Raw genomic sequence first — 26965 nt, forward strand, 5'->3', positions numbered from 1 at the left:
TTGGTTAGTAATATTTTTGAGTGAACAACTTCAATGGCAGCTGTCCAGCAGTGCTCCCATTTTTTTAATGACACAATTCAATGCCTACGAAATTGTGCTAAAGGTGTGCCCAAGCTGTACCGAATCTACTTTCGGCACACTGTGCTGAGTGACTTACCCCTTGGTTCTATCCCAATTTTCTCAGGCATAAAATCAGTGATAACTGCAGTTCCTTCGGGGAATTAAAACCGTTGGTCTCCGGTCCGTGAGTTGATGGATCGTAGGGTCCAGGTGTGGGAGCTGCCTTCCTGGCGTCGGTAGTGGTAGCGGTACTCAGAACGAAAAACAAGATCGTTGTAGGAAAAAAATAATTCCTTTCCAAGAAAAATATACACGTTAAAGAAATTAAAGTAATTTAACGATAAAAATTCATAAAAGTGTTAAAAACTTATAATACAAAAACTGACACTACTTATTTTTTTATTTATTAAAAAGCTTATGAAAATGCTATCTTCTGTGAAAATTTCAATTTGAACTCTAAAAAATATTAAAAACCATAAAATAACATTTTGCAATATTTATTTTTAAACTGATTTTCTCATCAAAATTAAGTAATTTTTACGAGTTAAGATATGTTAAAAAATTAAAAAAAAAACACAATTTTGAAGCTTTTTCCGTCATTACAATGGCCGAATGATAGCTCTAATTTGAATGATTGACCATAACAATTATGCAAAGTTTCATGCAAATCTAAGAAGGTCGAGTCTGAAATTCATTTGTTGTTTGCAGTTTGGCCTGGAAATGCTATATAGGGGAAATGACGGCTTCGGCATGACAGACTATTTTCGGCAACCCAAATTGAAACACTATTTTCACTGGATTTTCTTACGAAAACACTTCGCTGAATGCATGCAAACGATTCTTTATGCTTTCAGCTTCAATTTGACTATACTTTTACCACTGAGAAAAAGCAATCTAGCAAGGTTTTCTTGAAATGAAACACACGCACTACAAATTGTAGCTGATTTCGAGTTGCCGATAATAGAACAGCAGATTTACATGCAGTTCAAATGGAACGGTTGCCGAAGACAAACTGGTTGCCGACAATAGTCGTTCTCACTAGAGAAGTTTGAGGCTTTGTAAAAGCGTTTCAAACCAGTTTTTGACAATTCTTTCGACTGAAATTATTAGAGCAGCTGGCAGCAAAAGATTGTAAACAAACCAATACTGCATATGTGTGCGTTCCTTAGAGAAAAAGGCTATAGAAAGAAGGTCGCTGCTTAGGTTGCCGAGAATACGTAAATTCCCCTAGGTTATATAAGACTCCAAAAATTAATGCATGACACACGTAATCAGCAACCCCTTAAGTTGGCACCAATATGTGGATTGTTATGTAGGATTCAGGTGTGGAGTCACCTCCCTGGCGTTGGTAATTGGCAGTATTGGCACTCGCCTGTCGAACAAAGACTGACGAAAAATAAACAAGAACTAAATAAAAAAATAGGACACGTAGTTGCTTAGTCTTTTGTTATTTTATTTTTTCATCGCCTCGTTACATTTTCGTTTTAATTGTCTGTTCATTCTCTTTCTACTTCTAGTGCGTGCCAGAGAAATGCCCAGATGATGAGACCTGGAAGGGCACACCACGCAAGGAGGAACCTCCAAAATGCTAATCACCGAATTCGGAACAACGTAAAAAACGCTATTAAAGGAAATCTTCCTTCCTGATAAACAACCACAACAGACACACGTGTAGCCATATTCAAACCTACATTTAAGATTTAAGCGAAGCGAAACAACAAGAAGGCGTCCATCAGCATCAACCTTGACGACGCGATGCCTTACCTAGAGTTGTTCTAACTTATAAGCATTCCTAGCAAAACCTTATTAGACCCACACACACGTGAGCCTCAGTCCTAATTACCACTATTTATTACATCAACTGGACAATTGCGACCGCTATCCCAGAACACCAGCACCCCGTGGACTAACATTAGTGAACGGGAGGCAGCAATACAAGCAAAACATAGAAATACAATGTGATTGATAGTCAATCATTGATACAATCAAAGACAACGACAACAGTGAAAAAGGCCTCACACGGGAAGACATGATTTCATGCGTATTCGGAAGTTCACATTTCCAGAATGGAGATACAAATCTCCCAGACTACGGATCTACTGATTGGACCCTCCAAGATCACCTGGGTATTACCAATAGGATCACTTGAAAGAATCGCCCATTACATAGGAAGTATTATTAGCACTGAGAATCTATCGGATCTGTAAGCCACCTGTCGGGTTCAATTGCAACAGGGTTGACCATAGATAACTGACGGTGTCAGAATTTTATGTGAATAAAAACCAACGGAAGGAAAAATCAAACTTTTATTAGAATTAAACGAAGCATGTAACAAATTCCATTTTCCGCCCATTTTTGTAGAATGGCCGTCTTCCATCCTTATAAGTAGAGGGCAGTTATCGTGGTCCACCCTGTAACACGAGTCTCGTCAATATGAACCCAATTCTATCACTATTCTAGCTTAAATATACTTCGACACTGATCCTTCTATCTCCCTCCAACAAAATACGCTATTACATTATTATTTTTTCTGTGATATTTATTAACTTATTTAAATTATGGCACAGCATGTGTAAGATCAATAAAACTAAAAATGAAAGAGGATGCGTGTATTCGATTGAAAGAAATTCCACCTAGGGGGCACATTTAATGGCACTTCATTCGTGATTCTCTTTTCACCGGTAAGGTGACAATTCGACAGTGAGCATACATAAGGGCGTAAACGCGATGATCGATTCTCTTCGTAAATTTTCTCTTTTGTTAAAAACTCGCTAGAATTAACGTTTCTCGGTGCGTTTGCTGTTGCTTTTGAAAGCCAATACAACAGGTTACAACTCTACATTGAACAAATTTTAGACATATTCGCTTAGCTGTAGCAATGCAAAGAGAAAATCGATGATGATAATCGATCATCGCGTATACGCCCTTATGCATGCTCACTGTCGAATTGTCACCTCACCGGTGAGAGAGAGAGTGAGAGGAACGTGACTCGCAGAATAGGGGGGAATATTTTTTTTTTTTTCCTTTGGTTTGTTTTTTCCGTCGATCTTGTTTTCCGTGCTGAGCACCAATGCTACTGACGTGCCAGGAAGGCAGCTCCCACACCTGGACCCTACCTATCGACCCATCAACTCATGAACCGTGGACCAACGGCTTTACTTCCCATCCGAAGGAAGGCGTGATCAGAGATGTTATGCCTCAGAACATCCCGGCGGCGCCGACTGGGTTTGAACCCAGGCTAGGGGGGAATATGACCATCACAAGAAATCCACGTGCACTACTGTGCACTACGCAAAAACTCACTACGCCTATGTGTTTTGCCTTGCGAATAACTCCAGGAGATCTTCAAAGGCATCGGGAAAAGAAATCCAGGAGAATCCTGATGAATGTGGGCGTCTTAGTGGAATACCTGTATAATTAAATCCAGGAGAGTTTACCAAACAAATTATAAGCAGAAATCTAAGAAAGTTGTGAGGAGATATGAAAATGAATTCTTATGAGACTTTCAATGTGAGTAGAATTTCAAGGGAAGGTGTGAGATTCAAAAGTAAAACTGAAGTGAATTCCATGCAAATTATGAGAATCTTTCCAAAGGGTTCCTTACTGAGGATAATTTCAAGATAATTCTGAGGAAAATTCAAAGAAATTTGATTTCAGAGGCTAGTTCCAATCAGGCTTGCAATTGCTCATTATAGCTAAAATGCTATTTTTCGTAATTATGAAACAATGAGATACTATAATGATAATTTTTATTTGTAAGATGCAAGAAGAGGTGGTAAAGTTTGTGTATGACATATAAATTTTGTCAATTTTGCTTCCAGAAGGTCACAACTAGGGAGGAGTTTTTAAAGAGCATATTTTTGAGGCACTTCAAGATTGGTTTGCTGCAAACAGCCCAACAATCAATTCAGAGTCACAAATAAGCATATATATTGATTAAATGCCTCTGGGACCTCCCTTAGCTCAGTCGGTAAAGGCGCAGCTACAAAGCAAGACCATGCTGGAGGTGGCTGAGTTCGATTCCCGGTTCGGTTTAGGAATTTTTCTGGTTGGAAAATTTCTCGACTTCCCTGGGCATAGAAGTATGATTGGACTTTGCCACACAATCATATCAATGCAAAAATGGTACAGGCATCGAAAGCTCTCAATTAACAACTGTGGAACCCAACAAACAATTTTAGCTGCAGCTTAGCTTATACAGACAAAAATTAGCTGTATAAGGCAAATTTTGACTGTATAAGCTAATCTGCAGCTAAAATTGTTTGTTGGGAAGTGCATCTAGAAGACTAAGTTGAGAGCACGCAATAAGCTAATATGCGATATGCAATAAGCTTAAAATTCGAAGAAGAAGAATATTGAATAAATGCTTTATAACAGTGTACAATGCTGAATAAAACGGGTTGTCAAATTATGTGCTGAAAAAAACCTCATTGAGATCGATGCCTTTATTCCGCTGTTTGCTCTGATTTGATTAATATACTTATTAAAAGCTAAACAAACGATGACTATCTTCCTGACCTCTAATGGATAGGAAATATAAAAGGTAGAAATTTAAAAATATCTCATATACTCACTAGTAGCAACACTAGTAGCACAAACGAAGTGACAGACGACTAACTGGCGAAGAAATCAATTAAAATAATGTGGTTCGCTGTAATAGAATTTTCTAAGAAGCTTGTGCCATCAGCCACTAGATGGGCTAGTATTTTTGTTTTGATTTGAACATAGTTGATTTTGTGTGCAATATGATCTTTGACAGTGTGCAAAGAGTGTATCATTTTGTCATTTTTTTATGCATTTCAGTTTAGAGTAGAGTGAAAGAGATAGAACCAAAACATTCTAGAACATTTGGTGAAAATGTTAGTTCAATCCAATAGTAGTGTTGCCATGTGGTACAATCCAGTAGTAGTGGTGTTGCCATGTGGTACACTGAAAAATTACAATAGTAGGTTAGTCACCAAAGTTTTCGAGCCGCTCCGTCTGTCACTTCGTTTGTGCTAGTAGCTTATTGAACGATAATCATGAGAAAATCGAATCTCTCGTTCCGTTTTTTACAACAACAAAAAGTGAGAGTGGGATGCAAAACTCAAAATTACCCAAAATTAAGTAAAAAGAACTTAAATTTAGAGTATTTTTTTTTTTTTGGTTGCCATTTTTTTGGCTGTATTTTTTTTATGTAGGCCCTATATGAATATGTATATGTCTAGATAGAGCTGGAATTAGGGTGTAACAGCTTTTGTAAACAATGACTTCTATCGATGATTTCTAGAAATTCAAGGCACGTCCACGAAGACCAACCTTACCATCGGATAGGGGAAGTCTTTCCCCGAGGGGGACGACTCTATCTACGATGCAGAAAAGATTGTGTTTTGCTGTGGCTAGCTGCGCGCAAGCTAAGTAGATAGAATGAAGATTGACGACGATTCTGAAGATTTCCTGCAAAAAGATCATGCACGATGCAAGTAGATGCGAGAAATGAAAGAAGATTTTTCGAAGATTGATTCCCTAGTGTGAGATTTGTTGAGCATCTAGACTTGAGATTTAGATGTGTCGCCCCCCTCGTCTTTCCCTACCCGATGAGGATGTTGGTTTGCGTGGGCGAGCCTTGAATTTCTAGAAATCATCAAGAGAAGTCATTGTTTACAAAAGCTGATAGGCCCTAATTCCAGCTCTATCTAGATGTATCCTAGCCACGAACACGCCTACAAAATGTATGAGTTGGTTCGTGTCTAATCTATTTCGGACAAATTATTTTTATCTAGATAAAACATTTCTACGCGGTAACTCGCAACAACTCAAAATTAAGGTGAACATGCTCGTTTCAGCGGGAAGTATGGCCTATGGCTACTCAAAAGTGAGTTGGCGCACTTTTACTCACTTTTGAGTAAATGACGTTCTCGCGCAGAATGAGTCAAAACCACTCTGTGATATTTTCGGTCGGAGTTTTTTTTTTTTTTTTTTATTTGTTTTGATAAAAAAAAATGGAAATTACCTGCTTCAGATTAATTTAACTGGAGCTGAAGACGACTGAAACCGTCTGCATACAATTTCTACTTACCTTAATGCATTTCGGCCGGTGTTTTACAATAATTTCGCCGTTTCTTATAGAGGGTTTGCTCCGACACTGCTGGCATTTTTTTCTAAGTCATCGGATTTGGTTTGACATTTCTCGTTTACTCAGATTTTGACAACCTAATACATCAGACGAAATTGAGTACGATCGACTCACCCGGTGAGTAAGCTGAAGTAAGCGTGTATGGTCAGATGGGATCGCTGCACATTTGAATCGGCCGTTATTGATTCTCGATCAAGAGTTAAGTTTAAAGGCCGTCGCACAATAGATACGTTTTCGGGTTTTTTGACAGATAATGCATGGGCTAACTGTCAACAAACCTGAAAACTTAAGCCGGCCTTTAGTTTCATGTCGGTTTGATCGTGATTAAACAACCGACAAACCGACATGACACTTAATTCTGACTTATGCCCGAAAATCCTGAATGGCCGATTTAAATGTGCGCAGTGATCCGAACTGTCAAAACCACATCAGCATTTTTTGATCTAGATAAAAATAATTTGTCCAGAATAGATAAATATTTCCCACGAACACGGAGGCAGACGTCAGTAGTGTGCTTTGATCATATTTTTTATTGTTTTTGCTATGGTCATTCATGTCGGTTTGTCGGTGCTGTTACGCTTTTATGGGCAGTTACAGCCCAACTAAAACGTAGTCCAACGAGCGAAATTCGACTGTATTCATTAATAAGATCTTTTGTCCGCTCGGTCTCTAGCGTTCACTCTGCTAGGCGTCTAAATGGCGAAGCCGAAGTGTATGAATAGAATTATTATCTTGTATGAGTGATTTGGCCAATTATTATTAAAATCTTCTGCCGGCGCTAACCCCTATTCTTATATGTATTTTGAAATATTATGCAAAAAACCAAATTAGTGTCCAGCAATCAATTTTTGTATTTGAGTCGATCATAATTACAATGAATGCATAATTGTTCACTTCATATCATTCCAAACTCGATTCTTGTTTACAATATAATACCTTAATGAAAATCATTTAAAGCTTACATCACTCCCACATAGGAGATGAAACATAAACCAGTAAGTTATCACTAATCTGTTCAGCATTGTAGTTTATCATCAGTGTTAAGAACTAAGACTATTCTATCTTCATTCAGCTGATCTAAGTGAATTTGCATTTTGTAAAGTCCATCTCCGGATGCTGCTCCATGAACCTAAAAATTTGACGTTTTTTTAGATTTCTCGCCGTAATATACTTACATACATCGAAAATATAGGACACTTACTTCTTCAGCACGTCCTGCTTTTTCTGTTCATCGCTGGTCGGCAAACCCATTTCCTTCTGCCGCTGATCGAACATCATCTTCTCGACCATGCCACGCGTAGAACCGTCCAAATCCGACAACTTGGACGATTCGGGATTGATCTTTCGCGTGTTGATTTGTGGATCGGTTATCACCAGTTTATCCCACCAGTTCATCTGATTGATTTTGTCCAGCGTGACTACAACGCTGTTCTTGTCCAGATGCCACAGCGATTCTTCCATTTTCACTTCTGCATGCAGTTCGCCGTCAATAACTGGTGGGTGTCCTTTCAGGCCAACCTTTAGCGATTTCCGCTGGATGTTTACCACGACGTCCTTGGCTTTGAGAGTGAACTTGACATCGAATGGCACGCGAAGTTCCAGTTCCTGAAGCGTTTGAGTCCAAGTGTATTTCTCCAAGTCGCAACCGTTGCCTTGATTCGGTTTGAGTTTGCCTTTATCTTCCGGTTCCTCGTCATCGTCTTTGTCTTTCTTCTCTTCCGGAATGGAAGCACTCGACGATTCAGGTTTGACTTCTGTGTCCCTGTAGCACAGAACGAAATTAGATAATTCTATTCCATCTCCAAGGAAACGAATCCCCACAAACACAAACATTGGAAACTTACTTCGCATCAGCGATTTCTTGCAGCATCTTATCCGCTTCTGCATCGGTGAGCTCCGTGATGGCAGCCGACTGCTGTTCCTGCTGAAGTCGTTCCTCTTCTTCCTTCTTCCGGCGTGCTTCGGTTCGCCTTCGCTCAGCAGATTCCCGTTCTTCGCGTTTCTTCCTTGCAACTTCCTGAGCAATTTCAGCCTCCTTTCGGAAAATCTTCAACATGAGCTTCTCCCATTCTCCTTTTTCGCCTCCGGTGAAGAAGTCTGTTTTTCGGTTCAGGAAACCGGCGATTGTCGAAAGTAGCTGTGAGAAAAAGGGAGTTAATCGATGAGAATCATCCTTGTGATTCAGCTAGAATCGCAGAAAATTGAGGTTAGCTGCTCGATTAAGACTTACGTCTGGAACACCGCCCGGGTGTTGATCGGCCAGTGTGAACAACACTTGATCGAATTTTCCTTCATCGGCAGGCATGTTACGTTTTGGTAGAGGAGCCGCTTCGAGTTATATATCTGAAAATTCTAAAACTTATTACTTTTGCACCAAGAACGAAGTTTTACACTCGGTTTTACAGCGGGCGGTGAGTTTGTTTGGATTTTGCCAGATGTTTCCAGATCGAAGACCGAGCAACGAAACGAGATATGAAAACAAATCAGTAGCTGTCAACAATATCGATGACTTTATTGATGCCTTATCGGCCAAGCTTGTCATTTTCGTTTTTGCGGTGTGCATTTATACGTACACGGAAAGGAATTGTAAAGTAGAAACTACTATTCGCATTTCACACCAAATTGGACTAATAAGCGCGTTTTCACTTATTAAATGTGGACCGTACACGATTGCTTTTATTGACAATAATCGTATTGTCAATACATTTTATATTGACGTCAATACATTTTATATTGACGTCAATACATCGGTATTGACAATATTTCTGTATTCACATCATCAATATTATTGTCAATACTTGTAAGTATTGACAATATTTCTTACCGTGTGGGGTTGGCTAAAAATTTTGATAAAATTGCAAGTTTACGTCTAAAGGTATTAGTACACGAGACAAATATTTGTCTTGATTTGACAGATACATTAAATGTATCTGTCAAATTAAGACAAATATTTGTCTCGTGTACTACACAGAAAAAAAAGTTGTTGAATATTACATCCAAACTGCTGCAACCAGGTCAATCCATCGGTTGTGTAATATAACGTTGTACGATGTACATCGATTTTAAGAACAAAATTACATCCATTGATGTAATATCCCTAATAAAAAATAACCATAAACGAACGATAACCCAAATCATTTAACTATTCCACAAATGGTTTGGATGTTACCCAGAACACGTCGTTAAGCAAATTAACCATACATTTTTTATTAGGGATTGTATCAGCTTTTTGCTATTACATCATTATTTCATACATCAGCTTGAATTACATTGATTCATATTACATTTTTTTTTTTGCTGTGTAATACCTTTAAGGTATTAGTACACGAGACAAATATTTGTCTTAATTTGACAGATACATTTAATGTATCTGTCAAATTAAGACAAATATTTGTCTCGTGTACTAATACCTTAATCATCTTGGTGTCTTCGGTGCACTTATTCCTTATGATGCAAGCAATAAGTGCTCCCAAGACATCAAAACGATTTGACGGAAACGTGCACTTTTATCACACTTTTTGCATTTTTGGGACAGTCCAGTTTCAGATGCAATCAGCAATATATTGGGGGTTTAAGCACCAGCGAACCGACGTGACAGTTCATACAAGCCTCGATACAAGCTACATTCAAATTCTTGCCCAAGACGCTATATAGGACACGAACACACGTTGAATTTATATTGCATTGGTTTGTGTCTCACTTCGTTTGAAAGTTCTGATCGCCTGTTTGCCAGATGGAATCGCTCGTTTGACAAATCGAATTGTGGACAAACGAATTGCTCCTGTGGCATGTCGGTTAGTCGATGGGTTAAGGCAAATTTTCACTTAAATTTGACACTTCGAAAATAAATTATTATGTTCGATAAGCCCTTTGTTGTTGATCGTTCGATTTTCGAGAAGATGTTTGTTAAAATTTATTTCTTTTCTGTCAGAAATAAGTCTGGTAAAATACAAGGTTTACTAATAAAATCCATCTGTCAAATTTGAGTTAAACTTTACCAAACACAGGCTTAAATAAATTCAACACACCGACACACTTAATCACGGTTTCCTTGTTTGGTATTTTCGAACTGTAAATCACAAAACTATCGAAGATTCAACTATTCTAAATAAATTTACTGATTATTATTATTATTATCTCTATTTAAGAGATTTTCAGCCGCAGGCTGGTTCATCTCCGGGAGCCCCAGAAGGGGGCTTCCCTAATTACAGGGGTTGAGGGGTTCTCCTAGAGGTTGGTGGAGCTCCAGAAGGGAGTCCCCTTAGTACAGAGTATTTTTAAACAGAGTTCATTATAGTTCCTGTCTTGTTCTTAGTGTGGTTGGCGGATCATGGTGTGAATGACGGTGGTCGTTGTCGAAGGCAGTCCGGTAATCGTCATGGGATATCCAGGCTTACTCCAGTGGTGTCCATGTTCGAAGTGTAGTCATTTTGTATATATTGATTATATTTTATAGAACAGTCCAGCATCTTTTAGGAAAACTATTAGGGCTGCTTCCGTGGACGGGTCGTTAGAGAATGCGTTACGTATGCTGTTCGGTATAGAGGAGCTGGATGTTATGGAAGCAGGGACAGTTAACAATCAGGTATTCGACTGTCATAATCGTGTTGCAGGAGTCGCAAAACTTCCGAAAAGAGGCAGCACTACCCATGTTGTGGGTCATTCGGGTGTGTCCGGATCGAAGCCGGGATAAGACCTATTGTTCCCATCGGCTCGTAATGTCATTCCATTTGGAGGTGTCGCCCTTTATTTTTCTCAGGAACGGTCCCCTTTTTGCGAACCACTCCCGGGCCCAGGCGTCTCGGAGGGATGCTTTCACCCATTTTTTTACGTCCTGACTGGGTACAACTGTGGTGGCCATCCGGCCGGAGCGACCTGTGGCAGCGAGATCCTTTGGTTTGTTTTTTCCGTCGATCTTGTTTTCCGTGCTGAGCACCAATGCTACCGACGTGCCAGGAAGGCAGCTCCCACACCTGGACCCTACCTATCGACCCATCAACTCATGAACCGGGGACCAACGGCTTTACTTCCCATCCGAAGGAAGGCGTGATCAGAGATGTTATGCCTCAGAACATCCCGGCGGCGCCGACTGGGATTGAACCCAGGCCTGCTGGGGTGAGAGGTAATCACGCTTACCACTACACCATCGGCGCCGTTGTGGCAGCGAGATGATAAATTTACTGATGTTCAGATGTGACAAACTACTGAATATGATAATAGATGGTAATAGCAACCGCCCTAATAAACAATAACCATATTCGAACGATATCCCAAATGATTGAACTATTCCACTAATGGTTTGGATAATACCCCGAAGACGTCGTTGAGCAAATTTACCATAACATTTGTATAAGAGCGGTCAGCACTCGTGTTTATTTCTGTTACCATGGGGACGTAATTTGTGATTATCACCGGTCCTTTTCTTATTATTTTTTTTTATATCTTTATTAAGGAGACTTTCAGCCGTTGGCTGGCTTGTCTCCGTCTTATTATTTATGAACGGCCTTTATATTTGAAATGACGTTTCACATTCATTTAGTGATGTCCAATTTTCATTCGAATAATCGATTAATCGATTAACGAACCGAAAAGTAAAATATTTCTCCAGAGGATCATCACCCATCGTTTCAAACTCGGTTTCAAACATGTTCTGCACTCTCATTGGTAGAGAAATGACAGCTCAGCGAACAAAAAGTAATCGATTAGTTGTTAATCGAGTAATTAAAAAATGGGACATCTCTGATTTTTATTGTGTTTGCATTAATAAAAAAGCGCAAAATTTCAACTCTATCAAGAAGACAGTATAATCACCAAAACACCTTGCAAACGGGGGGTATTCATTAAATGAAAGGGACCGTGAAAGAGAACGCTAAAATATAAACCCTAATAAAAATACCATAAACGAACGATAACCCAAATGATTGAACTATTCCACAAATGGTTTGGATGATACCCCGTACACGTCGTTAAGCAAATTAACCATAACATTTTATTAGGGCTTACATCACTGAATCACAGAAGGAACCCCGTTAATATGCACGTCGAAGTAACGTTCAGATTAACGGGGCTCCACGGTATAAGCTGCCCCTAATAAACAAAAACGAACAGTAACCCAAATAGTCGAACTTATCCACAAATGGTTTGGATGATACCCCGAATACGTCGTTAAGCAAAACAACCACAACATTTCTGCTGCTAAATTTGTTCGCTGGGTTATTGAACGTATCTTGATTTTGACGAGATAGGTATTTTTAAATACTTTATTACACTATCATCCCTAGAGCACGGTAGCATTTAAAGAATATTAATGGATAGCAAATTTTACCTTATGAGAAATCCGTTTCGAACGCAATACCTACCTCGCGGAATACAGAATATGGGTGATATTCAAAATTATTGAGTGTCGAGTTATACCTTCGACAAACATGATTGTAGTACCGTTGTACTCCTTTAATCCAGTACCACAATCGACGTACTAGATTAAAGGAGTACAAACAATCGGTGGAAACTAACGATTTTAAATTGGCTCACTACTTGACTAGCCTATTGGTCCCAAGCAAATCGATTAATGTATTCTAGTCAAAATTCTATAGAGATTGCTAAAGTATGATTGTGTAAGTGATTTGTATTCATCGGGAAAATTTTCCGCTATGAAGTTTTTTTTTCCCGATGAAAACATTTTGCGTATACGTATACGTGACGCACACTACGTACGACAAACGTCAGCAATCTCTATTACTATACTATGTTTGTTTTGATTCGCTATGAAAGTTTGACAGATAAAATGAGGGGTTAGTGGATTTTCCTATGTTTCGAGGGGTGAATCGATTAGCTTGGGACCGAAGATAGTCACCCCTATTCTGTATTTCGTTTCGAACGAAATTCTCATACAAAAAAATATTTTTTTGTATGAGAATTTCGTTCGAAACGAAATACAGAATAGGGCTGAGTACCAGAGCTGAGCCAAAAAGTTGAGCACGTTTCTTCGGGACTTACTAGTCTTAGTGTTACCTCTATGGTACAACTGTACTACAATCATGTCTGTCATAATTATTAGGAACGCCGCCAAATAAGGTGCCTTAACGGTACAATGAATAAAACCCAATAATTTTATTAATATTTGGTAGGGGAAATGTATGTAATGTCGGCCTATATGCCCCTAATTTGGGCCCATACATAAATTCAGCAATCGACTAAATTTTCAATAGCGACCAAAAATATCCATTAGTACCGTCCCAATGACGGGTTCATCTAGATAAAATTGATAAATAACAGATTTTTAGCGATGGGCCCAATCTTAGATCCATAGGCCAACATTAGAGCCATTTCCCCCATTTATTTAGTATTTAGTGAGTCGAAAGTAATAATAATCATGCATAATAATTATTTTATTTAGTAAATACGGAAACATACTAATGCAAGTGTAAATTAGTTGAAACTAAAACTCGAACAGTTTGATCAAAAGCTCCGCACACTGCCAAACCCTGCCGATCGGGACTCCAATCGAATGCGTTGACCGGTTGAGTTGAAACAGTGGTGGCGTTCAGCATTTCCAACGTACCAACGACTCCTTGATCTTCACCGCTAGCCGTTGTCTTGGTGCGTTTTTCCGGATAGTGACTGAAAGAAACAAGCCATTAGATGTCAAATTCTGTACCACCAAATAAAGCTTTTTAAGCTAAACACTGATACTTACTAAATCCACAATCGAATATTACCGGCACCTCCACAGGAAGCAAAAATGTCTCGATTTTGAGGCAAATGCTTCACAGTCCAAACGGTCGATTTGGATCCACTGATAACTCCATTGCTACCCAACGACTGTCCTGCCTCCTTCTCCGTCAGCTGAGCGAATCCTTTCTCAGGGTGTTGGGTTCGCATATCAAACACGTGCAATCCACCTTCCAGCGTGCTGACGACCAACTTGTTCATATTGATGTCTTTTCGATCGAACTCAACTCCACAAACTCCATTCTTCACATTGGCAGACCACCGTTCTTTCATTGCACGCAAGTCAATCAGCTTAACGTCGCCGTTGTCATAACCGGCCACCACCGACCGTTCAACGGAATTGTACGAATTGCCAAATCCTACAGCCCAGCAGTCCCTTTTATCAGCAGGGCCATCCCCAGCGGCACTAACGTGAGCTGCCGGAGAATCGTTTTGTCTCGGATCCCAAACTTTCACTGATCCGTCTCTGCCGCCAGTCACAATCTCCGGCGCACCGCAGTTTATCGTCGTACCTCCAATGGCATCCATTGCGTTGATAATTCCGGTATGGGCCTCCGCCACTTCATACACCGGCTGTTCCAAACGTTCCACATCGTAGATTGCCAACTTCCCCACAAAATCTCCCGTTGCCAGCTGCGTTTCACGCAACCGGGACGCTCCGAATGAACAACATTTGAATGACTTTGGCTTCTCAACCTCTATGACTTTGTCCAACTCACCGCGGTTCAGTTCGTAGATCTGCAGGATTCCGTTTCCTTTCGGTTTGGATCCAACCACGACGAACTTGGCCGAGCAGGGGATCCATTTCACGTCGAATATCGAATAATCCAGGGATTTCTCGATGTGGGCTATCATCTGGATGGAATCCATTGTGCTGGTTCGGTCGGATGATGGTGTAACATGAGGAATAATCTGGAAGTTTGTTGTTCGTAATTAGATACGAGCTCGAAAGATTCACGCACTACCACGGGCTATACCGGGGCTACCGTTGCTACGATTTATAAACAAACCCATGTGGTGTTATTTGCTTGGTCAATGTTTCGATATGTTTGACGTTTCAATTGGAAATCACCCGTGCCGCTGCATACAAACGAACTCGATCCAAAAACCCCAAAACACTCAAGCTGCCGAATGTAAACACACGTGCGTTCTTGTGAGTTTTGAAAACGATTTAATAGAAGACGGGAATTTATATTTGGAAGCTTAACAACATTCAAGAAAATGAGTGAAACTAGTTTGTTAAACTTGTTTAATTTCCTAAATGTGGAAGGTAAGTTTTCAGGATGGAGAATATGTTATTTGGAAAGTGTTAAGTGAAAGATGTTTCTGGGGGCATTGGTCATAAATTATGCCGACAACATAGCAAGTACACTGGGTGAAATTAGTATTTATATATGGCCAGAAGTCGTATATAGTATATAGTCGCTATATTTATAGTCTGGCGGATAGAATTTCGATTTACTAAAAAGTGGAACAAATTCAATATATCAGTGCTAACATTTGAAAACGGCACAAAAGCCATTTGTAAACAAATGGTTTGTGGGCCCTTTACTCACTACTTGAAGTACACCCACGCGACACAACAGCAACATCGGGTAGGGGAAATTTTCCCCTTCCTGACGATGCTGTTGGTTTGCGTGGGCGTTCTTCGGGTAGCGAGTAAAGGGCCCACAAACCATTTGTTTACAAATGGCTTTTGCGCCGTTTTCAAATGTTAGCACTGATATTGTAGATCAACAATTGTAAAGGTATTATCAACTTTTATAAACAAAACGTTGGTTATTCTTTCCTCGACAATCGAACTCAAATTACCAGCATCATCGAATAGGGGAAACTTTCCTGGTGTTAGTTTGCGTGCACTAAGGCAAATGGACGTAAGAATTCCATAAGAGCCACTTATGAACTTTAGCCACAATAAATCAGTATGAATTTCACTTATGAAAAATAATGTTGACAAAAAATAGTAAAGTGGAGCAGACTGGAACCGAACCATGGACTACGAGGCCTTTGTGTTGACCACTCGTCTTTCAACGCTTGGGGATAATAAATGGTTATAGGCGTATAGGAGCTACCTCATGTTAGACGAAATTCATTCATAAGTCACGCTTATAAAAATCATATGAGTCGTTCATTAGTCGAGCCTTATTAAATCGTCATCGTCAAGTCGACGATGACAGGAGCACATATCGTGGTAGGGGTAAACAATAGTTGCAATTTCCAAACCTACGACTGGATGCCTTCCTTCAAATAACAATTGAAGTGCGGTAAAAATCGGTAGAACTGTTTAAAACACACAGTTGGTACTTGAACGGGTCGGTTTTCATCTCTTTTGCCAGTGGTGGCGGGGGGGGGGGGACACCCCTCACCATCCCTCTCCAAAGGGGGAGTTTGGTAAAGAGAGATGAAAAAACCGATTTGTACCTTCCTTAAAAGTTGTCCTAGTTCGCTATTCTAATATCTATATACAATCTTCACACTGCCGTACTCTAACGGAACTATCAACTCTATGCTTTCATCTACTCCATCTATCGTATAAAAATTACCACTACAGTCTGTTATTTGAAATTAGCATCTTCAACTATGTAAATCGTTGACTTCACGTAGAAGTAATACTAAAAACATATAGTCAAAGTAAATTCTTAAGTTTATTTGCTTCCGTGTAGGCGAGCCTTGAGTCACGAGTAGTGTTGGAAAAGTTCGCGATATTTCATGAAGTTCACCAAGGGAAAAGTTCGTGAGTTTTCGCGACCTTTTCCATCACTGGTCACGAGAAAAGGGTTTCCGAAGTTTTGTTCGCAATAGCTGATGTGCTCTTTTCTGTTGTTCGTCGTGATTTGCTCGATTGGTTCCGCTATTTGACAGCTCAATTGGTTCCTGAGATTTTATCCGCCAGACTATGAAGACAGCGACTATAGTACATAGGACCACCGACAAACCGACATAAAATTAACTTTTTTTTAATCTAACGGCTGATTCTTCTTTTTCTCCGTTTGAGCTATCACAGCTCTTGGGCAAGAGCAAAGTGGCAACGATGTCTCGCAGGGGTATTTAGCTACAAAAACAGGTATCGTTGGTGTTCGGATTCCCGCAGTCGTCTCCAAACGAATCACACACACCCCTGGAGTCTGATGTTGTTTCAAGGTCAAATCAAAAATATTATTTTGTTTTGAAAAAAAGTTAGACCCTGTAATAATGTTCATTTTAATTTCATCTAGAAAAAACTTCGACAAAAAATTCAAATCTCAATTCACTATTTCTCGGTTCTGTACCGAAGAGGCACCATATTTGACGCAGGTATAATCTTGAAGACCTATGCAAACTTGGACACAACGGACACTTCAAAATTGACAAAAATCGTAGAACATTTTGAATCCTTTCTTTCCTAGAAGGTATCATTGTTTTAAGATGTAAACATATGTTTTTCAAAAAAGTGCTAGAACAAAAGATATTACATACGGTTTAAAATTATAAAATCCATAAAACAAAGTTTAGTTTTAAATCAATAGTATTTTAATTGATTTTCAATAGCTAACAAGTTGAATCCTCAATATGGACGAGAATAATGAGCATACGGTGAAACTTAAATAAGTACTAACTACTAAATGGTAGATTCACAAACATAAGACGGACCAAAAATTTTATACAGCTATTAGAAAAAAAAACTAAAGCTTCTGAGGGTAACTTAATTGTCTCACTCTTTGTATAATCCAAGTCCTTTGTATGAATTACAAATTATACCATCGAAAAAACTGATCATTTGGGCTAATGATGTTCATTTTACCGATTTAAAATAGCTAAGTAAATAAAGATTTTCATTTTTTGATATATAAAAAAAAATCCGAGAAATGGTCCTTTCCGGAAAATGTCATACAATCACCCAGTAGACTATGTATGCGTTATGTCATGTATTTTAACATAAATCACAACCTAATTCATTTATACTTTATTGAAATTGAAAATTTTTCACTTTTTTACAGACCAACAGGAAGTTTCCGGCCTGCTGAAATCGATTAAGGAAGCCGACTGGACCAACTGCTTTCAGCATGAGATCTTCAAAAGCATCACAGCTGGAAAAACTTCAACCGCCGATCGCTACGAACTACTCCAAGCGGCCATTTCTGCTCTATTCGTCTTTGTTCAAAATAATTTCCTAGGCCCAAAAACGACCCTCACCGATGTGGTAACATTTTCCGAGGAACTCAATGTAAGGAACCTGCTCAAATCGGACGGTGAAGAATTGAATGTGAATACAAATGCTCCAGAGCTGTTGTACATTTGTAAACTTGTATTCGAGCAACTGATACCAGCGTGTGGAGAGCAGTATGTCACCTTTGACGAGCGATTATGGTACCTTCGATATCTGGTTGTCTACCAGCGTTGTTTGGATGATCTCGTTCATAGCCTTTACTCGAGATTTGACCAAAACGTTGAACACCTAGCAAAAGCTATGGAATCTGATGAAGACGTCAGTTTACAGCTGCAAACCCACATCGAGATCCTACAGGGGTACGTTCTATTCAAACGTATTACCAAAGCGGAACATTGGATAACGACTCTTCAAAGCTTGGCTGGCGTTGAAATATCCGTTGAAGGAGTCCTTGGAGTGAGAACAAAGTACCAACAAAATCCTTTGCCGCAGCTAATCCTAAGGGCCAAGGGTTTGGAAACGTTAGGTTTACCGGGATCGAAGGAAACGCATGGTCACGTAACTCTACCGACAATCCTGAAATTAGATGACGACGTGCGTTTGGAAAAGGTCAAGTTCACGAGTGAGCAGGAAAACGTTGACGCTCAGCTTCCTAGCTTGGTACAAGAGATGGTACTTTCCAAAATGTGTGTTGATGTTATTCGGCAATTATACAGACTTGCTAACGTATCTTCAAATTTTTCTTTCCCAGATTCTATTTGAAATACTCGCAACCTAAAGATAAACTGGCTGACGAGGAACTCAAACCGTATATAACGTCCTTGCTATACCAGGATCATGGTCCATGGGCTACCCGAGTTGCAGCTTTGTATCTCAACATTCTACTGGAAGCGAACCACAAACGCACCGTCGATCGATCAATGAAGCAATGCGAAGAGCTAGTCCACCTGCTGGATTCCGACTCTGTTCCCGTTTCGCATCGTCTGTCGTTTGCCTTCTGCTCCGCCCTCATTCCGCGTTGGCAAATTAAGGCCAAGCTGGGCGACTTGATGGTGAGCTTGGGTATCATCAAAGGCGCTTTAGATTTGTATCTTGAGCTGCAACTCTGGGAAGATGTTATCTCCTGCTACAACCATCTCGAACTGAGACATAAAGCTGCTGAAATCATTCATCAGGAAATCAACAAAAATCCCACCGTCACCCTGTACTGTCTACTGGGAGATGCAACGGACGACATCCAATGTTATCAAAAAGCATGGGAACTATCCGGAGAAACTAGTGCCCGAGCGCAACGGCATTGGGGTAATTTTTACTTCGCGAGAAAGCAATACCAGGAAGCAATTACACATCTGAAGAGATCGGTGGAAATCAATTGCCTCCAGGAGGCCACTCTGTTGCGGTTGGGCTACGCCGCTATTCAGCTGGAACAATGGGAGGAAGCTGCGAAAGCTTATCGACTCTATACCACTCTGGAGGCGCATGGTTTCGAACCGTGGAATAATCTCGCCATGGCTTACATCAAACTAGGCGACAAAAAGCGAGCGCATAAAGTTCTGCAAGAAGCTCTCAAGTGTAACTTCAATAACTGGAAGGTATGGGACAATTTCCTCGCCGTCAGCATCGATACGAAAAACTACGAGGACGCATTGAACGCCTACGAGCGGATGCTGGAGCTGAAGGAAAAATTCTACGATCAAGAAGTTCTAGAAATACTCACCAAAGTCATCTCGGAAGACGCTCCGGATGCCAATGGAAACTCAACGCAACGCTTGACGAAAAAGATTCTTAAGCTTCTTGGGCACGCATGTGCCAAAACTGCCAACAATGGTCTACTGTACGAGTTATCTTCGCAATTGGAAACTAAAGATCCACTGAAGAAAGCTCAAAAATTGCAAAATGCTTACCGAGGGTACACCCAAACGAACAGTCAATGGTCAAAAAATCCTGACAATTGCGAAAGGATCCTCAAGCTATGCGTAGCACTTTGCGAAAGTAGTTTGCAAGCGTTCCTCGATGGGAAGGATGATGCCGGGAGGCTACCTTCCGTAAAATCGCAACTTTCCTCGGCACGCTTAACGGGTCAAGGATGCGTACGGGCGGCTGGCAATGAAAATTGGGAACAAAATGCTGCCCTCGTCGAACAGTTGTCGGAAATAGTACAGAAACTAACTACCGAGCTGACGAACGCTATGAATCAATAAAATGTTTTACTCCCTGGCCGCCTGCAAAAATGTTACTTTCAATGACGACCTCGTCACGATGAATCCCCCCTTTGCGTCCTTTTTCTCTCGCGGCTCTTGGAAGGAGCAAAAAAAATCGCTCTCTGAGAGCAAGCGCTCTAATGAATTGGATAGGAATGTTAACAACCACACATCACTTTCGTTTTATCTACTTCTGCTTCTATTTAAGAACACAGCACGTGAACATTTTGGAAGCGCTAGTGAGCACGTGATACATAGCGTGGTTTCATGTCAGAAGGAGCGATGCTTTTCGCTTTTTTATGTTTGTTTTTGTAGTCGTGGTATTCTTCTACACCGGCTGTTATTCTACGACTATCATTCGGTCCGTGATGACGTCAATGGTTGTCGTTGTCACAGCAGAACAATAATTACGATGCGATTTATAACCGGTGGTTGAATGCAAAATGGGTTTTAACGCTTCAGCAGGATTTCAATGATTGCGAATCACAATTTCGTGGAATGAAAATTCGATTTAATTTTCTAGCGCCAGTTAAAATAGCTAATTGTGAAAACTTATAAATAGAAAGAACTGTAATTTTGAATAGAACTGGAAACCACGCTTCTCCATAGTTTTACATTTCGTAAAGGGTGAGGGATTCTAGAAGTGTAAAGCTGTGCACAATTTTCATTTGGTTCAGTTCAGATCAGATACCTAATCATGTTTCAAGCAACATTTTATTTATTTCTCATTTATTCTGGGCTAAAAATCATAATGATGACCATTTTGCATTCTTGGTTGTTATTTAATAAAATTGGGCTTGAATGAATGCATTGCTGAGATCCTAAGACCCCGTTGGGCAGCGCTGGTTTAGATACTAAAACACTACACTGAAAACGCAACTAACTCAGAGAGTGAGTCACGTTTACTCAGTTGTGAGTAGCTTTTAATCATTCATATGAAGAAATTTCTTAAAGCGTAGGTCACTCAGCACATGAGTAACCTACGCTTTTAGAAATGTCTCCATACGAATGAGTAAAAGTGACTCACTATCTGAGTAAGATTCGTTTTCAGTGTAGCCACTAAAACGAATACAAAAAATAGACACACTGATGCTACCATTACCAGTAGGGGAAGGAGTGGCATAGTGAACCTACTACGAATTAATTTGTGTTGAACAATAAGACATTTTAGGCTCAAGTACAGGATGATCATTATGCCCCACCAATTCACTATTTTCACTATGTCCCTCCTACTCCTACCTTTAATGGTAAGCAGAGCTCTACAGTTTCGATGCTCTAAAATTAACTTGAGTTTATTTCTTGCATACAACGTATTTAACGAATAATTTCTATAACGCCTAGCTAGACTATCAGCACGAAACGAAAATGAAAAAGAAGCACGCTTAGAACGAACGGCTGGCTGTGGATTTTTTCATCGTTGCTTTGCTCACCCATTTCAATGAAAGTATCGTCGATTATCGAGTTGAAACGAAACCTCATTATGTTTTCAATCCCTTTCACCGACACTTTATCACCGCTCGTTATCGTTATTTTTTTTAGATAAATAGGGAAAATGGATGTAATTTCGGCCTAAATGTCCCTAATTTGCGCCCACACATAAATTCAGCAATCGACTAAATTTTCAATAGCGACCAAAAATATCCATTAGTACCGTCTCAATGACGCGATAATCTAGATATTGACATGAATCCAATTGACGTTGTTCATTTGTCAACTTGTCACTCCCAACACAGTTTACCCATTTTGGGTAGGTTCAGTTTTGACCAATCTCGACTTCAACAGAAAAAGAAGGCTAGCAGTCTCAAATCAGCAGTCAAAATTCTAGTAAACTTTCCCGGCTTAATGCCAAGAAGGAAAAGATTTCCCCTATTGCGATAACCACTACCGATTTCCATGCTATTCGCATGAAACTTTTGAACTTCGTGAAAGTTAAGTTATCACTACATATTGGACGTCGGGGTGAATGCCGTGTATTGGCTGAAACCTTGGACGGATTTAAATATCTTCTCAAGTATCTTACTGAGAAGCAGCACAAATGTTTTACTTACGACACCAAAACTGAACGTGTGTTCAAGGTTGTCATGAAAGGACTGCCCAGTGGTGAATCCCTGGATCAGATCAAACATGAACTGGCAAAATTACTTGGAGTTGTGCCATAAAATCGCACCCTGGCGATTCGCGCAACGGGATTTCTAATGATTTTTATTTAGTTCACTTCAAGTCTAGTGAACTAAACAACCTTAAGGCCTTGGAAAAAGCTAGCCTTATGCTCCATGTATGAGTGAAGTGGGAACACTTCAGGAAGAGTGGAGGAAATTTCCAAAACCTCACCCAGTGCTGTAAGTGCCAGGGATGGGGTCACGGAACTAAAAATTACCACATGCCAGCTAAATGCATGAATTGTGGTGATTCCTCTCACGCAAAGGACGACGCTCATGTGAAGGAAGATTCTAAGAAATTTAAATGTTCAAATTGTGGTGAAAACCACAAATCCAATTTTTGGGAATGTAAGACTCGCAAAGTGATCCTACAATCTCGTTATAAGCATCAGATAGGAAACGCTCCACGTCAGCGAGGAACAAATTCTACATTCGTACCCGTAGATACAAATATCACCCCTGCTTCAAATTTTCATCTATTCCTACTCCCCTCGCTGCTAACAATGTTCAGCGAGTTATTGGAGCTACCTATGCTGCTATTGCAGCGGGTAGAAATCAAAATACTAACCAACGTAATTCTAACGGAAATGGAACTTTTACAGAAATCATTAAATGAAATGATTTCTGATATGCTTAAATCCAACTCCATGTTTGATGCTATTCAAACTGAAGTAAAATTTGCGAGCAACATTGTTATGACTTTGAAATTCTGCAATGGATTTTTTACCATTAAATATTTTAAATTGGAAAGCTCGATCTCTTAAAGATAATGAAGACGAGCTATTTGATTTTTTGAGAGTTCATGACGTGCATATTGCCGTTATAACTGAAACGTTCCTTAAACCTGACCATAAGGTAAGAGGGACGCAAATTATTTCATTTATAGAAATGTTCGTCTTGAAGGAGCCTGTGGTGACGTTGCCATCATTGTTCATAGACGAATCAAACGCAATATTCTTTCTTTATTTGAAACCAAAGTTTTTGAAACTTTGGGAGTTTCTGTTGAAATAAAATTTGGACAACTTACGTTTATAGCTGCCTATTTGCCATTCCAATGCGTAGGCCAGCAAAAGAATTTTCTCAAGGGTGACCTTCATAAACCTACCCTACCTAGGTCTAAATTCTTCATTATTGGTAATTTTAATGCAAAACACCGCTCATGGAATAATGCTCAAAGCAATTCCAATGGTAATATTCTGTTTGATGATTGCTCTGCAGGTTATTACACTATTCAATATCCAAAAAACCCAAAATGCTTTTCTTCAGCAAGAAATCGCTCAACTATTGATTTGGTCTTAACTGATTCATGTCAACTTTTCAGCCAATTGGTTACCCATGCTGACTTCGGTTCTGATCACCTTCCAGTAACTTTTGAAATATCCCAAGAATAATTTGTAATCCCAACAGCTCTACTTTCAATTACCATAGAGTTGATTGGGAGTAATTACGAACATTTATGGAATATAACTTCGATCCAAACATTCCTTTGCAAACCAAAGATGAAATTAATTATGTTCTTGAATCTCTGACTACATCTATAGTTGAAGCAAGAGCTGCCTCAGTACCAAAATGCCAGGTTAAATTCGATTCCATTATAATAGACGACGATCTTCAGCTCTTGATCCGTCTTATTTATATGCTCATACATACTGTACTAAGGCAAAGCTGGATGAATTTAAGTGAACAATTGTTTAAGATAATCAATGTTACAAAACTACAAACATGATTGATAATAAATAAACAAATAAAAAATGCCCTTGTTTTTTTTTAAACTTAAAAAGCTCATATATTAATATATTGAAAAATTTCAAAGATGCCATTTTGAAAAAAATACAAGATCCAAAAAGGCCGAATTTTAGCAAAACTGTGATTGTTTGCCCATACGACAATTCAGTGCCAACATTTCAAAGGGGCGTAATTGCATTTGTAAACAATGGCTTTAGTCGTCGATTTCTCACGAATGAAAGCTCACTCATGAAAATTAATGCCACCACCACGCAGAGGAATGTTTCCTGTATCAGCTGGCATTTGTAATTTGGAGGGTCGGGTTTTAATTTGCGAGAAATCGACGTCTAAAGCCATTGTTTACAAAAACAATTACGCCCCTTTGAGCTTAGGCTTGAAAATTTGCCTATATTCTTATTTTCTTTTAATTTTTCTGTGCCCTTTGTTCAATTCACTTCAAAATAGGCTTTTCATATTTCACCATGTGGAACAATAGCCTGAATAAAATGCGATGCTTGCGAAGATCTCGTGAAGATGCGATATGACGGAAAATTGATAGTATTTGTGTAAAACACAAGTAAATGCTCCCAGAAATAAGTTACGATATCATATGTGTTAATTTTTAGTCAAAAAAATTAATGTTGCATTGAAATCCTTTAAATCGTTTTAAATGTTCCCTAATTTCACATCCGTTGAACCATTCTGAACGGCCATCCCGTTGTAGTTATATTAAACAGCATTGCTAATAATGTATACATCTATATCTTTCCTGTACCATGGAGTCAACAAAGTGAAAGTGAAAGGAGAGCTGCCTATTTTCCACGCTGGTGTTACAGTTTAATAAGACGCAACTAGGAATTCAAGATCGTCATACAAAGATAATGTACTCTAATTTGACAGTTAGACAATAAATTTAGCTATCACATTGCCGCAACGCGTCAAATTCAGATCTAATGTGGGTGGACCTTAACAACTTTAGCTGTCTATAATTACCGCAAACGAGACATTGCAGATGGCTCTCTTCCATTAGATTGGGTTAGGGGATATATTGAATAAAAACATCCTTAATTTTAAAAATTTCTCAGGTTCCTATTAGGGTTGAAAACATAACAGGTGAAGTCAATCATTCATATTCTTTAACATGCTTCACGGTTTAAAAGAGATTCAAAAAGTTTTTTCATTGCAGAATTTTTAAATTATCAGGTTTTAGAAAAAACAAACTCAAGTTTAGTATTTGAAAGCTGAGACAAATTCTAAGCATAAATTTGGATATTTGTTCCATCACCTTATAACCACAAGATCAGTCGATATTAGCTTCATGCCCAAAATTGTTTCATTTGAAATTAGCAACAGGTGGGTGTCATAAATACGGATTATGTTTTATCTTTTTTACTGAAGCTCATAAAAGCTAACGTTTTGCACACATAAGTTTGTGATTATGGTTAACAACATATAATAAATCAGACGAAATCTGATAAGATTTAACTGAGTTACGTAAGTCGGGTGTTTCGTACAACTCCGTTTGTTTATTATTAACACATCTTCTCCTATGTGCTGTTATACGCTAGCGGGACATGATGCGTATCAGTAGAGAACACGCAAAAATTGCAAATCTTTATTCAGCATGCCTGCAGTACATAATTCGTATATGGTATCCTCATAATTGAATCTCGTCAACGTATCAGAATTCAGAAGCAGATATCAACTGTAATTCGTGGGTGAAACACTGCGAACACACTACGTAGGGTTGGAAAAGAAATCTGCAAGCAAGCACTGGATTTGGAACTTGGCAGGACATCGCAGCAGAGGCAGACTCATGGGCTCATGGCGGTGAAGCCTCAACAAGGAAATCAAGCAACTTGATAGGAATCTCAACTGGGCCCAGATCAAAGCAAAAGCAAGCAGCCACCCAGTCTTTCCAGCTGACATTTTGCACTACTGTAGGTACTCCGGATATGAGGTGAGGTGAATCGGTGAGTTGTTTCTCGAGAATGCTTTCACAATCACATATATGAAAATTTGATCAATCACGGATAATCACGGTGGTTTAAAACAATTTTATGTAAAATTTGAAGTTTATGTTTGACGCCTCAATATAGTTGAGGCTAGCTGGACCAGCCTATTTTTTCACGAATCAGATTAAGATAAGAAAAGTTAATTTAATATCACAGCATCTACTTAACGATGACATGACAGCAGTGCCTTATTTTCATCTTGTAGGAGCATTCCGCATCCAGACATTCTACATCAAATATTAATACATAATCCGTGCCAATCTGAAACATTGTATAATGCTGGCGTTACCGAAAGTTTAATGAACTGTCAGGAGAGGAATAAATGAATCGTTTCTAAGGATATTATTCTCTCTTCATTTTGTCCTGTTCAATAGAGGACAATCATGCTCTCACATTCATTTCCCTTACTACTCTTACTCAAATTATCTCGTATTTCAATACACCCTAATGAACTGAGATAACCATGGATCCGAAGCGTTTCAGGGCAGATGATGATTTTATTAAACTTTTCTTAAGACATTCCTGAATTCATGTTCGCCCGTTGGTCGATCCATTTCACATTTAATCTTTTGACTTACCTTTCGTAACAATAGTAATGACTGATTGCTTCATTTTTATCATTTCTATCCTATCACTCCTGTTCTCGACCCTCCCAAGTGCACATGCGCCGGATGTGCAGAGGCGAGCGAGAGAACATGAAATCAAACAACAGTGCAGTTCACCTTTACCATACTTACATATCCCTCGCACCACCGTCGTCGTCGATTTTCTCGTCGGGGAAGCTAAAGAGAGGTTCCATCAGCTCGGAGCGG

The 26965-nt window shown here is 39.4% G+C and overlaps 4 protein-coding genes across 5 annotated transcripts in view; 2 read left to right on the top strand and 2 right to left on the bottom strand.

Moving 5' to 3' along the window:
- Window positions 1-2659, top strand: part of LOC135700325 (uncharacterized) — a 159646-nt gene extending 156987 nt beyond the window's left edge. For both annotated transcript variants that reach the window (XM_065220816.1, XM_065220817.1), the window contains one exon: window positions 1578-2659. In XM_065220816.1, the coding sequence (XP_065076888.1) occupies window positions 1578-1603 (26 nt within the window). In that variant the 3' untranslated portion in view covers window positions 1604-2659. The remainder of the gene's footprint in view (window positions 1-1577) is intronic.
- A 4340-nt stretch (window positions 2660-6999) lies between these two features.
- Window positions 7000-8593, bottom strand: nudC (nuclear distribution C, dynein complex regulator). The gene is made up of 4 exons (XM_065220755.1): window positions 8406-8593; window positions 8020-8312; window positions 7377-7937; window positions 7000-7304 (listed from the first exon to the last, which is right to left on the bottom strand). Exons 1-4 carry the CDS (start codon window positions 8478-8480, stop codon window positions 7253-7255), a joined length of 981 nt encoding a protein of 326 aa, XP_065076827.1. The 5' UTR covers window positions 8481-8593; the 3' UTR covers window positions 7000-7252.
- Window positions 8594-13553: 4960 nt separating this feature from the next.
- Wdr92 (WD repeat domain 92) lies at window positions 13554-14861 on the bottom strand. Its single transcript, XM_065220756.1, has 2 exons — window positions 13872-14861; window positions 13554-13795 (listed from the first exon to the last, which is right to left on the bottom strand). Exons 1-2 carry the CDS (start codon window positions 14774-14776, stop codon window positions 13588-13590), a joined length of 1113 nt encoding a protein of 370 aa, XP_065076828.1. The 5' UTR covers window positions 14777-14861; the 3' UTR covers window positions 13554-13587.
- A 177-nt stretch (window positions 14862-15038) lies between these two features.
- Window positions 15039-20269, top strand: LOC135700318 (tetratricopeptide repeat protein 27). The gene is made up of 3 exons (XM_065220794.1): window positions 15039-15176; window positions 17884-18739; window positions 18805-20269. Exons 1-3 carry the CDS (start codon window positions 15128-15130, stop codon window positions 20252-20254), a joined length of 2355 nt encoding a protein of 784 aa, XP_065076866.1. The 5' UTR covers window positions 15039-15127; the 3' UTR covers window positions 20255-20269.
- The last annotated feature ends 6696 nt before the right edge of the window (window positions 20270-26965 follow it).

Source organism: Ochlerotatus camptorhynchus, unplaced genomic scaffold (assembly GCF_037179485.1).
Source record: "Ochlerotatus camptorhynchus isolate MF236.1 unplaced genomic scaffold, CSIRO-AGI_Acam_v1.1 ptg000132l, whole genome shotgun sequence".
NCBI lineage: Eukaryota > Metazoa > Arthropoda > Insecta > Diptera > Culicidae > Ochlerotatus > Ochlerotatus camptorhynchus.

Coding starts and splice junctions, on each gene's coding strand:
- nudC (XM_065220755.1), bottom strand. CDS start 8,480: ATGCCTGCCGATGAAGGAAAATTCGATCAAGTGTTGTTCACACTGGCC. Junction 8,313..8,405: donor ACCCGGGCGGTGTTCCAGAC/GTAAGTCTTAAT, acceptor TTTTTCTCACAG/CTACTTTCGACAATCGCCGG. Junction 7,938..8,019: donor CAAGAAATCGCTGATGCGAA/GTAAGTTTCCAA, acceptor TCTGTGCTACAG/GGACACAGAAGTCAAACCTG.
- Wdr92 (XM_065220756.1), bottom strand. CDS start 14,776: ATGGATTCCATCCAGATGATAGCCCACATCGAGAAATCCCTGGATTAT. Junction 13,796..13,871: donor AATATTCGATTGTGGATTTA/GTAAGTATCAGT, acceptor TGTTTCTTTCAG/TCACTATCCGGAAAAACGCA.
- LOC135700318 (XM_065220794.1), top strand. CDS start 15,128: ATGAGTGAAACTAGTTTGTTAAACTTGTTTAATTTCCTAAATGTGGAA. Junction 15,177..17,883: donor TAATTTCCTAAATGTGGAAG/GTAAGTTTTCAG, acceptor ACTTTTTTACAG/ACCAACAGGAAGTTTCCGGC. Junction 18,740..18,804: donor GAGATGGTACTTTCCAAAAT/GTGTGTTGATGT, acceptor TTTCTTTCCCAG/ATTCTATTTGAAATACTCGC.